The sequence below is a fragment of the Propithecus coquereli genome, unplaced genomic scaffold (assembly GCF_000956105.1).
Source record: "Propithecus coquereli isolate 6110/MARCELLA unplaced genomic scaffold, Pcoq_1.0 Scaffold461, whole genome shotgun sequence".
Taxonomy (NCBI): domain Eukaryota; kingdom Metazoa; phylum Chordata; class Mammalia; order Primates; family Indriidae; genus Propithecus; species Propithecus coquereli.
The window spans coordinates 194,856-208,808 of record NW_012150408.1 but is presented as its reverse complement, the minus strand read 5'-3'; the positions used below and the strand labels follow the sequence as shown (position 1 = coordinate 208,808).

The 13,953-nt window shown below is 42.5% G+C and overlaps 2 protein-coding genes across 2 annotated transcripts in view; one reads left to right on the top strand and one right to left on the bottom strand.

The window, feature by feature from the left end:
- Window positions 1-2,485, bottom strand: part of MBD4 (methyl-CpG binding domain protein 4) — a 12,550-nt gene extending 10,065 nt beyond the window's left edge. The window contains exons 1-2 of the mRNA XM_012655158.1: window positions 2,365-2,485; window positions 736-874 (exon numbers count right to left, since the gene is read on the bottom strand). Coding sequence (XP_012510612.1) covers window positions 736-874; window positions 2,365-2,472 — 247 coding nt within the window. The 5' untranslated portion in view covers window positions 2,473-2,485. The remainder of the gene's footprint in view (window positions 1-735; window positions 875-2,364) is intronic.
- A 423-nt stretch (window positions 2,486-2,908) lies between these two features.
- The window catches only part of IFT122 (intraflagellar transport 122), a 76,452-nt gene continuing 65,407 nt past the window's right edge, over window positions 2,909-13,953 (top strand). The window contains exons 1-3 of the mRNA XM_012655136.1: window positions 2,909-2,986; window positions 10,764-10,830; window positions 12,183-12,267. Coding sequence (XP_012510590.1) covers window positions 2,946-2,986; window positions 10,764-10,830; window positions 12,183-12,267 — 193 coding nt within the window. The 5' untranslated portion in view covers window positions 2,909-2,945. The remainder of the gene's footprint in view (window positions 2,987-10,763; window positions 10,831-12,182; window positions 12,268-13,953) is intronic.

Genomic DNA, 13,953 nt, shown 5'->3' with positions numbered 1-13,953 from the left:
CTCACTGCACCCTCAAATTCCTGGGCTCAAGTGATCTTCCTGTCTCAGCCTCCCAAGTAGCTGGAACTACAGGTATGCGCCACTATGCCCAGCTAGTTTTTTCTATATATTTTTAGTTGTCCAATTAATTTCTTTCTATTTTTAGTAGAGACGGGGTCTCACTCTTGCTCAGGTTGGTCTTGAACTCCTGAGCTCAAACAATCCGCCCACCTCGGCCTCCCAGAGTGCTAGGATTACAGGTGTGAGCCACCACGCCTGGCCTAGAAGTGACTTTTAAAAATAATTGGACCACGTTTCAGATTTCTAACTAATAATTTCCAAATGTTGCCATGGGCATCTGTCATTTAAAAATAAAAAAGAATGATAAATGGCACTTTTAAATGGTTTCGTCTATTATAGTATAAAATAAATTTAAAAATATAACTTAAGTGCAACCTCCCCATTAACCATTCACAGTAGTAGGGACAAAATGTGTGTAACTGGCCCCAAATAACTTGATATATTTAACCAGTGACATTGAATGAATAGAATCTATAATGGTTTTATGGTAAAAATATAGATAAGCCAAGATTTTTGCTATGCTTTTCCACTACCTGTCTAGACAAAATTATTCAAACTATTCTATCTTTACCACCTTGCATGCTTACCTGATAAAGTATACATCAAATCTTCCTGCTGTTTTCCCAGATAACCTTTGCTTCACAACTCTTTCCCATCCACATGGGACAGACTTATGGCATTCTGTCACTGCAGTACCACCAAACTGAGCAGAAGCAATGGGTTCTTGTAGTAGGGGATTACACTCACTGTTCCTTTTTATCATCACTTGTTTCTTATCTTCTCCTACTCTTTCCAATCCCACAACAACATCTTCCTTGCTGGGAAAACAAAATTTAAGTGGTTAACTCATTTAAAATACATTTTCCACTGCTTATTCAATTTCGATCCATGACAGTGCAAGAACTACATGGATTATTCAGATTAGAAAGAGGGAGATTAAAGTCAGTATGAACCAGTCTTGTTACAATGGGAATCTGTCCTCCAACAGTTTCCTGTTCTACAATATGACTTAAAAAACACTGGAAATCTTTGTACAATGAAAAGCTCAAGCTAGAAACTTTTTGTTCATCATTGAACAGGGCTCTTATACAGATTTCTGGTGACAGCATAAACTGGAGAATATGAACCAACAGCTGAGCTCTTAACCCGGGATCAATAAGAAATGCTTAAATAAGTCAGTGAGTCACCTCCCCTTCTTTGCAAATAAGTGAGATAAAAACTTTACATATTTGTGCATTTTTCTAGGGGAAAGTGTCTATCACTTTCATCAGATGTTGTAACACTCCAAAAGGTAAATAATTTCTGATAGAGAATTTTCAAATCTCCTTCATGATAACCTCCTTATGATAACCTTGTGAGGTAGGCAGGATAAGGTTTACTTTCATTTTATTGATAAAATTGAGTAACAGAAAAGTTAAGTTACTTGTAGAAGTGATACCAGAACCCAAGTCTACCAAATCTTGGTCTAATATTTCCCCTCCCCCATACTATTATTGAAAAACTTCAGTAAAGTGCATCTCGATTACTAAATTACACATTTTAAAAGGCGGATAGGTCTAGAGAGATCATCTAATCCAACTTCTTTTCTATAAATAGGTAAACTAAGCAAGAACGGTGACTGACTAGAATTAGAAACAAGGTCTTCTGAGTAATTTGGGGTTAAACAATTTTGGGGTGCTGGATGGATCTTATAAAATGATATCGTTTCCAATTTTAGAGATAAGGAAACTGAAACTTGGTGAAATCAGCACAAACTGTAAAGTCAACAGACAGATCTGAAATCCCAGCTCTGTCATTTACTAGCTGTATGTCCAAGAGCAGGTTCCTTAACCCCTCGGTCTAGTTTCTTCTGTAAAAAGAAGGTAACAGCTCTTTTAAAGTAGCTCTAAGGATTAAGCTTTGAAAAAAAGTAGGTAAATCATCTTAGCCTCACATAATACATATACATGTACTCAATAAATGACCGTAGCGTCCCATTACTTCTCATTTCTGGGGCGCCCCTTAACATGCCATCTCCTCCAAGGTCTTCCTAGGATCTTCCAACCCAAGCAGACCTCTCCTTCCACCACAAAACGTCCCTGCTCCTCCCAGCCCCCTAATCATTTCGGGTTGGGAAGTCGGGCGATTCCCAGGGCCGAACCCACAGGAAGAGTACCTGAACTCCAGCCCCAGCTCCTAGTAACTAAACCTGCGGATCTCAAGGTCTCTGTCAACCCTCTATTGAAGGTTAGAAAGGTCCACACATCTATTCCCCTGATGCCATTTTACAGGTTGTGAAACTGAGGCCCCAAAGGGGAAAATAACTTGCCGGAGGTCACATTGCCGGTCTGGGCTTTGGCGCTCACTAGCGGTGACAGCGGGGGCAGCTCTGCCGTTCCCCAGGATCGGACTCTCCATCCCAGCCGTGCCCATCAAGCAGGCTCTGACTGCAGCAACGAGCCGAACGGTGCGACGCCCCGGGTATGGAGCCGGGTAAGCCGTGAAAATTTTCTCAGCTCAGGGCGCTGGGCAGAAACTAAACTCTGAAGGTAGTGAAAATCCGCCAGACTCCGCAGCTGCTTTCCGGCCGCCCCCTCGGCCCCAGCCGCCATTTCCACTTTTCACCAATCAAATCCATTGTCGGGGAAGGAGCACCGCCCGCCCCGACCAATCGCGCGCACCCTAGTTGCGCTTGCGCTTTCTGGGCTTCTGTTCCCTCTTCCGCTTTTGTTTCTTTTTTTTTTCGTCTTCCCTTTTAGACATGCGCATTCAGAGATAGGCGCGCTCGAGCTTTGCTCACCGCGCATGTGCGTTGCCAAGGGTAGCGCAGGTAGCCCAAGTGGCCGGTAGAGTGGCGCCCGTTGCTGAGGCGAGGAGGAGGGGCCGGAGGCGTGAGCGAAGCCGCGATGAGAGCCGTGTTGACTTGGAGAGATAAAGTTGAGCAGTGGTGAGGAGCGGAGCAGTCAGGGAGGAGCGGGAGGTTGGGCCCCGGCGGGGATGGCGGGAGTCTCTGCGCGAACCACCATGGTTGTCTGGGGCAACGGGCCTGCGGCCTATGCTGAGGCACGAACCCCAGGCCTGGGAGGCTGCCGGTCGCCGTCCCAGCCCGTGGCGGGTGGAGAGACGTCTGCGGGTTGGAGAGGGGGCAAAGGAAGTGCCACGCGTGAGGTGGCCTGTTGAAGTTGTTCTATACATAATCGTGATCTGGTCTTGTGGCTCCCTTACTCAAAATCCGTCCTGGCCTCCTCTTGTACCCACAACAATGTTTCTGAAACACTGTCACAGTTTGTTTTGCAACGTCCACATATTACCCATACTCTTGTTTACTTGACGTTTTTTCCTAAATTATCTCACTTATTTTCGCTTAAATATGATTTTATATTTTACGTGGAAACTTTATTTCTCCATTTATGAAAATCAGTGTCGTTGGCTGTGTAAGTGCCAGATAATTGTAGAAGTTAAAGCAGGGAGAAACAAACAGAGTAAGTTGTAGCTAGATACTGTTGCGACGGAGCCTTTAAACCTGAGGTCTATTGTCTCTAAAACTGGACATTGGCAAATATGGTCAGGGAGCTGCTTAAAATGAGCATCAAATCAAGATTTCCTCTAAGTTAAAAAATTTGAAAAAGAATGGGCTGGCGCGGTGGCTCACTCCGGTAATCCTAGCACTTTGGAAGGCTGAGGCCGGACGATTGCTTGAGGCAAAGGAGTTCGAGACCAGCCTGAGCAAGAGCGAGACCCCCGTCTCTACTACAAATAGAAAAATTAGCCGGGCATGGTGGCGCACGCCTGTAGTCCGCCCTACTAGGGAGGCTGAGGCAAGAGGATCGGTTGAGTCCAGGAGTTTGAGGTCTCAGTGAGCTATGATAACACCACTGCACTCCAGCTGGGGTGACAGAGTGAGACTCTGTTTCAAAAAAGAAAAAATTCCATAAAATGTTTGAAAAAGAATCGAAGGAGAATGACTTCCTCACCATATGATTGAATGTTATTTAATGTCCTATTCCATTTTTATCACCTAAGTTAATCATACAATGGTACATTTTGAGAAATACTGACTTATTGGCTAGTTCTCAGCCTGACTTTCAAAATCTTCCTACATGATCTTTTCAGCTTCGTTGTGAAGCCTCGATTTTGGCCACTGGGACAGGATACTTGCCATTTGTTTTCTGTCTTTTCTGAGGCCTTTGTCTGCATAAAGCATGCCTTCTTTCCTCATCTCTTCTAATTGAAATCCTAAACATCATTTAAGGCTCCCTTTGTAGATGGGTCCTCTCTCTTTTGTGTTCTGCACACATTAGCTGTGAGAGCTAATGCTTTGCTATGTGCTAGGCACTTGCTGAGAACTTCATGTTTTTTATTTCATTGTCTCATCACAACAACCGTCTGAGGTAGGTACTATGATTACCTCTATTTTACATATGAGAAACTGAAGCACAGAGAGGGTAGATAATTTGCCAAGGTCACACAGCAAGTGAGTGGTGGAGCCAGCTTTCAAGGTCAGGTGTTCCTCACTCCAAAGCCAGTACTCTCAGCCACTAACATTAATTTTTCCCCTGTGTTACAGAGGTGGGAAACTCAAATGTTTGCGGGAATCAGGCAGGTAACATAAATGGGAAATGTTTGTTTGCATCTTAAAACAAGGAATTGTCTGTTTTCCCTAGGAATATTCTTCTATATCCCACTTTTCTTAAAACACATAGCCCTACTAGTGTATCTTTCATTTTTACTTTTAAGGGAGATTTGAGTAAAAAAAGAAAAACTCATTTTACTTTTCTTTTAACTCTATTATGAAAGTACCCATAGCACAAGCTAGTGATAACTGGGAACTGAATATTTGGCTTCAACGTCAGGGAGTAATAGAGGGTGGCAAGGAGTGTGTGGCAAACTGAAGAGCTCGTGCTCTGCCTAAAAGGGGCAGCTGCTGCTCAGCCCCTGCCAGTTACCACCATGCAGGAATTTGGCCTAGTATGCTCAGATCTTCCTGTTTTTACCAGAAGCTAGGAATCTGGGTTTTTATGTGAAATGTCCTAATTTTTACATATTGGCACCTAATCTGACAAAACAAAATAAAACACCATGTGGGCCAAACAAAACATTTGCTAGCCAAATGCAGCCTGATTTGCTCTGTTTTCAACCCCTGGCACAGAATTTTGTTCATTCCTCTCTTGTAGTACTTAGAGTCTGTCGAGTGTAAGAGTTATTTTTTAATTTGTTTACCCCAAAAGTCTATAAACCCTTTTATAGGCAATGGCTATGTCTTATTCATTTCCAAATTTTTCCAGCCTAGTCAAGTTAGCAGTTATTGTTACTATTTGATGAATTGATGTATTCTTGAATGAATGAAGAAGTGAGTGACTGAATGATGAATGAAGATTAGTGATCTGGTTTCTGGCCCATAACAGGTTTGAAACACCCTAAAGGGGTGTAGGGGTTCCATAGACCAGCAATCCCAATGGCTGCTAGATAAGCCAGCTGATAGCCCAGAATGAGACAAACAAAACAAAAAACTATGAAAAGTAGATAGTAGAACTAAAAAAAATCCCAGATATCAAAGATTAGTCCTCCACAACTGAATCAGCCATTGTCTCCTGGTCTGCTCTTTTGCTTCCAGTCTAACCTTTGTTTAGCAGCAGGAACTCTCTTTTTCAAGACCTGCTGTTGTCATCCCGTTACTCTACTTCTCATAAACCTAGAGTGATTCCCAATTACCTTCCATGTCAAATCGTGCATTTTGCTAGATTGTCCTCCTCATCCTCTTCCTTCAGGCTTGAAACATTTAAATTTATACTTTTCAGCTCAGCCAAAAATTCAGTTTTCCTACCCAAAGATCCTTCCTAAATGCTCTCTTATTCTGTGAACTCCCTTATTTTCTCCCTTAAATGCACCGCTCCAGATTCATCTCAGCCATGATGCTTTATTAGGCTAGCACACCTTATTCCAATCAGGCTAGCATCTGCTATATCTCTCCGTTCATACCAGCTAGTATTTAATGAGTACTTGCTGTAGGACAGATCAGTTTGCACACATTATCTGTTTAATCTCCAAAACACATGTGAGGTTGGAATTTTTATCTCATTTACAAATGAAGAAATTAAGATTTAATGAGATGACATAATTTGTGTAAGATTACAAAGCAAGTAAGTGGGCTGGGTCAGATTGTGCAGGCTTTGGGAGGGGCACTTTGGGACTTCAGTTTATAGTGGGGTGGGTGCAGGATAGGCAGAGGGCAATTTGCAAGACTCACCTTCTATCTCTCTGCAATGGAATCTGACAATTTATTTTTTTGACAATCTATCTTTTTCATAAAAGGGAGCAGATAGAGAGAGAAAATCATCCTATAGTAGAATGAACTGCCTTCAGGTGAGTGAGCTCCTCAGCCCTGGAGTATTCAATCAAGCAGAGGCTAGATGGCCATCTGTAGGGAATTCTTGCCCTGGTGGGGGAGTTGGGCTGCAAAGTGAGGTCTAGAGTCCTTTCCAATTCTGAGTATCTGTGATCTCATAATGTAATTAAAGTCTGAGGATTCAAGATAAAATCTTGTCAGTTTATCAATTATATTTATTATGTGTCTAGGATAGTGCTTTGCACCATGTGTCCACAAATGTATAAAACATGGTCATTGCCCTTGAATTGCATATGACTGTAATTAAAAGGACAAGATAGTATCTAAAACAATGTAAAATATAAAAGACTATATGTTTTAATTCAGAGTTAAACTGAACTGTACACATTCTTTTTTTTTTTTTTTTTTTTGAGACATGGTCTCACTCTGTTGCCCGGGCTAGAGTACAGTGGTATCATCATAACTCACTGCACCCTCAAATTCCTGGGCTCAAGTGATCTTCCTGTCTCAGCCTCCCAAGTAGCTAGGACTCCAGATGCGCCACTATGCCCAGCTAATTTTTCTGCTTTTTTATAGAGACACAGTCTGAGGTCTCGATACATTGCCTTGAACTCCTGGCCTCAAGCAACCCTCCCACTTTGGCCTCGAAAAATGCTAGGATTACAGGCATGAGCCACCATGCCCTGCTGAACTGTACTGATTTTAAGTACAGTAAGAGTTTAGATTGGGGCAAATCAGACATATGTGCTATATTTTAGGAAGGCAGATTTCAACAAATTCACATAAAATGAATTTTAACATCTGAGAGGAAGCCATTAGTAGTTCAGGCTTGGCCTGGATAAAACACTCAGCAATGATTTTCTGATAATTCAACCCCAAATGACCCTTATGAAGAAGAGGCCACACAGGAACCACTTTGATGAGCTCATATGTGTACAAGGCAGAAAGGAAGCCACATAACCAAGGATGACTATAGATGAGAGGTACAGACCCGCTCCCATATCTCATACACCATGACAGCAATCCACAGGTGCAGGTGCTTTGTATAAGACTGGCTTGTGTACCCTGTGAGGTGAGAGGGCACCTCTCTGTGCTTGTTTTGTAGGTGAGAACGAAAGGTCAGATAGAAGGTCAGCTTTCTGGCCTCAGGTACCCTCGACTTTTCCCTCTACCACCCTGCTTCTCAGAATGAAATGTGCCGAGGAAATTGCCCCCAGGCTCAGAGAAAGAAAGCATAAGAAATAAGGAAGGCCCAGGTCTGTTACCACATAATGGTGAGGAAGCTGAAGAACTGAGGGCCTGAGTTTGCTTTTGTCCAGAAGGATGCCCACCTAGAAAGGATGTCACAATCCCCTTGTTCCAGTTTCTTCATCAGCCAGCTGTGTGATGGGGACAAACAACTTGACTGTTTCTTCTTTAGTTTCCTCGTCGTTAAAAATGGTACAGTGGTGCCTGTCCTTTCTCCTGCATTATGTTGTCTGAAGGATCAAATTAGGTAATGTAAGTTTACACTCTTTAAAAATGCTTAACTGGGCCGGGCGTGGTGGCTCACGCCTGTAATCCTAGCTCTCTGGGAGGCCGAGGCGGGCGGATTGTTTGAGCTCAGGAGTTCGAAACCAGCCTGAGCAAGAGCGAGACCCCGTCTCTACTAAAAATAGAAAGAAATTAATTGGCCAACTAAAAATATATAGAAAAATTAGCCGGGCATGGTGGCGCATGCCTGTAGTCCCAGCTTCTTGGGAGGCTGAGGCAGGAGGATCACTTGAGCCCGGGAGTTTGAGGTTGCTGTGAGCTAGGCCAACGCCACGGCACTCACTCTAGCCCGGGCAAAAGAGTGAGACTCTGTCTCAAAAAAAAAAAAAAAAAAAAAAATGCTTAACTGTTGAATAATTGTGAAGAGTTTTTATTAAAGGAAGCTTCTGAGGTCAATAGAGCCTATACAAAAAACTTCTGAATTCTTCATGTATTGCCTTCCTTCAGTAGGTAGATGATACCTTTTTTTTTCATTGCTGTTGATAAGGGATGAAAATTACTGCTAGTTATTTTGTCTACTGTGACATATGCTAATCACGACAATGAAGGCCACAGAGCATAATGGTTAGATCATGGTCTTCGGAGCCAGACTGCCTGAGTTTGAATCCTGGCTCCACCTCCAGTCACTAGCAGTTTTATTTCAGGCAAGTTATTTAACTTCTTTGTGCCTTAATTTTATCGTTTGCAGAATAGGGTTGTTTTGAGGTTGAATAATACATGTAAAGCATTTAAACTGTACCTGGCACACACAGTAATCAATGTGTTCAATAAATATTAGCTACTGTTATTTTTATTCAAGTATTAAGGGTAACAGATAGGGAGTAGAAGGCAACATAGCATAGTGGTTAAGAGCACAGGTCTAGAGTCAGACCTGAGTTGACATCCTGGCCCTTTCACTTGCCCGTTGTGTGACGCTGGGTGAGGTATTTGACCGAATCTGAGCCCTGGTGTCTTTATGTATAAACTAGAGTAATAATCTCTACCACACAGAATTATTGTGAGGATGAAATAAAATAGTGCATTTGAAGAGCTCAGCACAGTGCTGGGGTAAGGGCTCCAAGTACTGTCACTGAGAGTGCATTTTTAGATTACTGACAAGTACCAGGCGAGTTTATTCATGCTAAACTTTTACAACAGGCGGCTTTGACAGTGCTGTCTTGATACCTTCTTACCAGAATCATCTGAACCAATGATATCCTCAGCCTGGGGCATTCAGGAATCTTTGTAATATGTCTCCAACCTGTTTTTCTAGCATTCTCTCTCCCTACACATAGCCACATGTTTTAGTCAAATTAGATTATTTAGATTACTTGCTATTCCCCACCTTTGTGTCTTTGCTTGTTCTGTTTTCTCTGCCTGAAATGTTGTACCTACCTACCCAATCTCCTCTTACATATGTCAAAAGTCCTACCTTTTAAAAATATTGTTTTCTTCCTGAAGCTTTTTCTGATCCTTTCCTCAAATCAAAATGATGCAAGGGGTGTACCAATGAAGGGAAGAAAGTCTCCTGAACTTGCCACATGGGTTCTTGGCTTCACATTGGAAAGAATTCAATATCGAGCCAACTAGCTACAAGAAAGTTTATCGACAAAGAGACAGACAACAGATCCTACTCCACAGACAGAGTAGGGATCTTTTCCTCAGCAGGAAAGGGACACCTTATGGAGCAATGGTAACGTTTTTATGTATCCAAAAATCCCGTACGTGATCAGCATTGTCCTGAGGTCAGACCATAAAGGTTAGTCATAAACTGCTGTCATAGAAAGGTAAACACGGGCTGGGCATAGTGGCTCACACCTGTAATCCTAGCATTCTGGGAGGCAGAGGTGGAAGGATCGCTTGAGCCCAGGAGTTTGAGGTTGCTGTGAGCTAGGCTGATGCCACCGGGTGACACAGTAAGACCGTGTCTCAAAAAAAAAAAAAAAGAAAAGAAAAGAAAAAAGTAAGCACAAATAGTTTGTAAGGCGAACTGTTTGTAAATTTAGTAATTTGTCCATCCTTGAGTGGTCCTGGGTGGCCGACTTGCTGGCAACTTCCTTGTTCAGGGTGGTTAGGGTCTGGTATCGGCCAAAATGGCTGCACTCAGGCTCTCTCAGCCTTCCTTTTCTGCCTCATCCCGACATTAAAAACTCCTCCTTTGAGGACTGTAATAAATGTTTTAGTGTATCTCTTAAAGCCTTTGTCACAATATTATTCTATATTTCACCCAATCTGGGAGGTCGTTGATTATAAAATACCATTATTTTGCATTATCAATAAGAAAGCAAAAAATGCTACCAGTTAAACAGACATATCATGGATTATAAGATGCATCACAACCTTAGAGATGATAAAATGTGAAAAAATGTATGCCTTAGAATTGATGACTTATGGTAGTTCTTTGTGAATATTTCTGATTCATACCCTCCCACTGGATGGTGATTTCCTTGCGTGCAGGGAGGGACTATGATCTACCCATAGTTGTTGGTACCTGGCACCTAAGAGGCACTCAATAAGTATCTGTGTGGGTTTACTAGCCCTCACACATTCTCTCAGGTTGTCTAGACTTTATGGTATTATTAGAAGAGTTAGTGTCCTCAACTGTTGACCCTTTGAATCATTTCTGGCCTCTGGCTTCTGGACAAGAGGAAATTGGGACCAAGAGCTAACTGACCAGTGGATCTTGACCGAATGCTCTGCCAAGGTGTGGTGGTTGAATGGAATTTGCAATCAAATGCAATTCTTAGCCATTATTTTTCTCCTCAACACATACTCAGTGTTTCATAATGGACGTTTACTTTCCTGGCCATTAGCAGACCTCATCATTTTGGTTCCTAATTGTCTTTTTGTCTTGTCTCCTGTTTAGTATATACGACCTCGCATTTAAGCCCGATGGAACTCAACTGATTTTGGCTGCAGGAAACAGATTACTGGTAGGATTTTTTCTGAGTTTCCTTTTTAAGTGCTTTTTTTCCCCCCCTCCCTCTTGTACGCACTCTGAAATTTGACTCTTTTTTTTTTTTTTTTTTGAGATAAAAAAGGCAAGGGAGAAAAACTAGTCATTACTTTTTAATAGGGAAGGAAAAGGGCTATTTAAAACAGGTAAGTAAACTGTCTATCAGATAGGAACCTGTGAACAGTACTTCCTTTGGAGTCATTAATCTTTCCCTTTTTACTTTGAGACACCCATGAAAGAATTAAAAACAATTAATCAAAATGCCTTTAAAACTGGACTGGTGTCGGTTCACATTTTGTCCCCAGAAAAATTCAAGCAACAGAACTGAAGGCACTCCCTCCATGAAAAGCCAGTTAGCCTGACCCCAACTTTTAGGCATTGGCCTACCTAAACAATTCCATATGGATACTGTCCTATTTTTCATATTTTCAAAGAACATAAGGTCCCTCTGGAACCTATCCCAGTGTATAAAAGTAATTTTCAGAGAACTCTTTGTTTGACCTAAAAACCTTTGTGTGATCACTTCTTCCTCCTGCGTAAACCCACTTCCTGTTCTCTGTTGTCTCTAGATATGCAGACTGACTGATCTCCATTCTCTATATGGTAACTGCATAATCTTAAAACCATGGTTCAATTGTTCCACAGACTGCTTCTCTCCAGGGTAAACAATCCAAATCCTTTTAGTATTTCTTCATAGATTATCTTCTCCAACACTCTATCCGTTTTGGAAAGTTTCGCCTTATTTCTCAGATGGTGTGTTTTTTAAATCTCCACATACTGATGGATGTTACACAGCTATCACATGTCCTAAATCCACATTACAGATGTTTTATAACACTCCCTCCTACTTGCACCCAGAGTTCAGGTCTGTGACTTTTAAACTGTTGGTAGCATATATGAAACATCTCTCTATGATGTTGATATCAGGGGGTGGGCTAGCACTAAAATTTAATCATGTTGTAGCTGGCTCTTTGTATGTTCTGGTTTATTTAGGAGGGCCAGCCTAGATTGGTCATATATCCAAATTCATATAAGAATGAGTGAAGTTTGTAGAGCATTTCCATGGACTAAGTAATCAAACCTTTGATTCTCGAGGATTAATGGTCTGTTCCTGTTCACATAGTGCATAGAATTGGGACCTCCTCTTCTTGGTTACCCAACTTTAAGTCATGTTCTCTCTGGTTTTGCAGTGCTGTTTTTCTTTGATACAAATTTAGAATATTGACAAATGTTTTTTTATAAAAACAAAAAGAGCAGTAGCAACACTGCAGGAATCCTGACTAATAGGTATTACATGGATAATCTGTACTTTTGTCTGTTTTTTGCCAGGTTTATGACACATCTGATGGCACCTTACTTCAGCCCCTCAAGGGACACAAAGACACTGTGTACTGTGTGGCATATGCGAAGGATGGTAAGAGGCTGTTCTGGGTTTCCAGTCTTTGTGATGGCCTCATAAATGTTCATTTTTCTCTTTAGCCACTCTTTAATTATTTTTAGTAAGCCAAAATACAGCTTGCAGATTCAGAAGATAGTGAAGTTGTTTAGACTTCAGTTCAACCATTCAGTTCAACAGGTATTTATTGAGGGCCATCTGTGTGCCAGGCACTGTTTAAGGTGCTTGAGATACATCAGAGAAAAAACAGACAAAGGTCCCTCCCCTTATGGGGCTACTATGTTCTATAGGGTGGGGTAAGGGGAGGAATGAGGGAGGAACAGTATACGAGGAAAGACATACAGTAAACATAGTAAATAGGTAAATTAAGCAGTATGCTGGAAGGCAACAAGTGTTATGGAAGAAGAAAAAGTAGAGCAGAATAATGGGATTTGAGAGTGCTGGGGAGGGACAAGGGCTTGGGTGCAGTATTGAGTAGGGTAGTGAAGGTGGGTCATTGAGATGGGACAGATCAGCAAAGACCTGAAGTCAGGGGGCAGTGAGATTCTGGCAGTGGGCATCTGGGGGAACAGAGCTCCTTGCAGAGGGAAGAGCCATTGCAGAGGCCCTCAGGTGGGAAAGTGCCTACTAGGAGCTGGGGCAGAGAGAATCAGAGGGAGTTGTAGGGTGTGAGGATAAAGAGGTAACAGACGTGGGTAGCCAGACCATGTGGGCCATCATAAGGACTTTGGCTTTGGTTCTCAGTGAAAATAGGGAACCACTGAAAGGTTCTCAGCAGAGGAGAGATCTGATTTTATTTATAAATTAAAAGGATCTTTTCCTTCTTGGCCAACATGGTGGCTCATGCCTGTAATCCCAGCACTTTGGGAGGCCAAGGCAGGGGGTTGCTTGAGGCCAGGAGTTTGAGACCAGCCTGGGCAACGTAGTGAAACCCCCATCTCTACAAAAAATTTTAAAAAATAGGCAGGTGTGGTGGTGTGTGCCTGTAGTTCTAGCTTTTTGGGAGGCTGAGGTGGGAGGTTCCCTTGAGCCCAGGAGTTCAAGGCTACAGTGAGCTATGATTGCACCACTGCACACCAGCCTGGCCAACAGAGTGAGACTCTGTCTCAAAAAATAAACAAATAAACAAACAAAAAAATAAAAAGATCCCTGTATCTTCTGTGTTGGAAATAGCCTGCAAGAGGTGAGGGTTAGGGCAGGGAGATGAGTGAGGAAGCATCATCTAGGCAAGGGGTGATGGTAGCTCAGACTTTGTAGGGGCAGAGGAAGTGGTGAGAAATGGTCAGATTCTGGTTATATTGAGAGGTGGAGCCAGTAGGATTGCCTGACAGATTGGATATGGGGTGTGAAGAAGAAGGAGACAAGGATGACACCAGGGTTTTTGACCTGGGTGACTGAAAGGACAGAGTTGCTCCTCACTGAGATGGGAAGGGCTGCAGGAGAGAAAGCTTACAGTGGAAGATGAGCAGTCCACTTTTGGACATGTTGTAGCTGAGAAAAGTCGACAGTGTAGGAGACAGGGGAAAGAATTGCTGGATCAAAGTTGTTGAGTGGGCAAGAGGATATGGGATCTAGGGCATAGGTGGGGTATTTGCTTTAGATAGGGGCATGGTAGGAGCTGCAGAGGCCAGCAGGTGGGCAGTGTGGTAGCAGGAGTCTAATGGAAATTCCATTTTTTCAGTGAAGTAGGAAGCAACATCAACT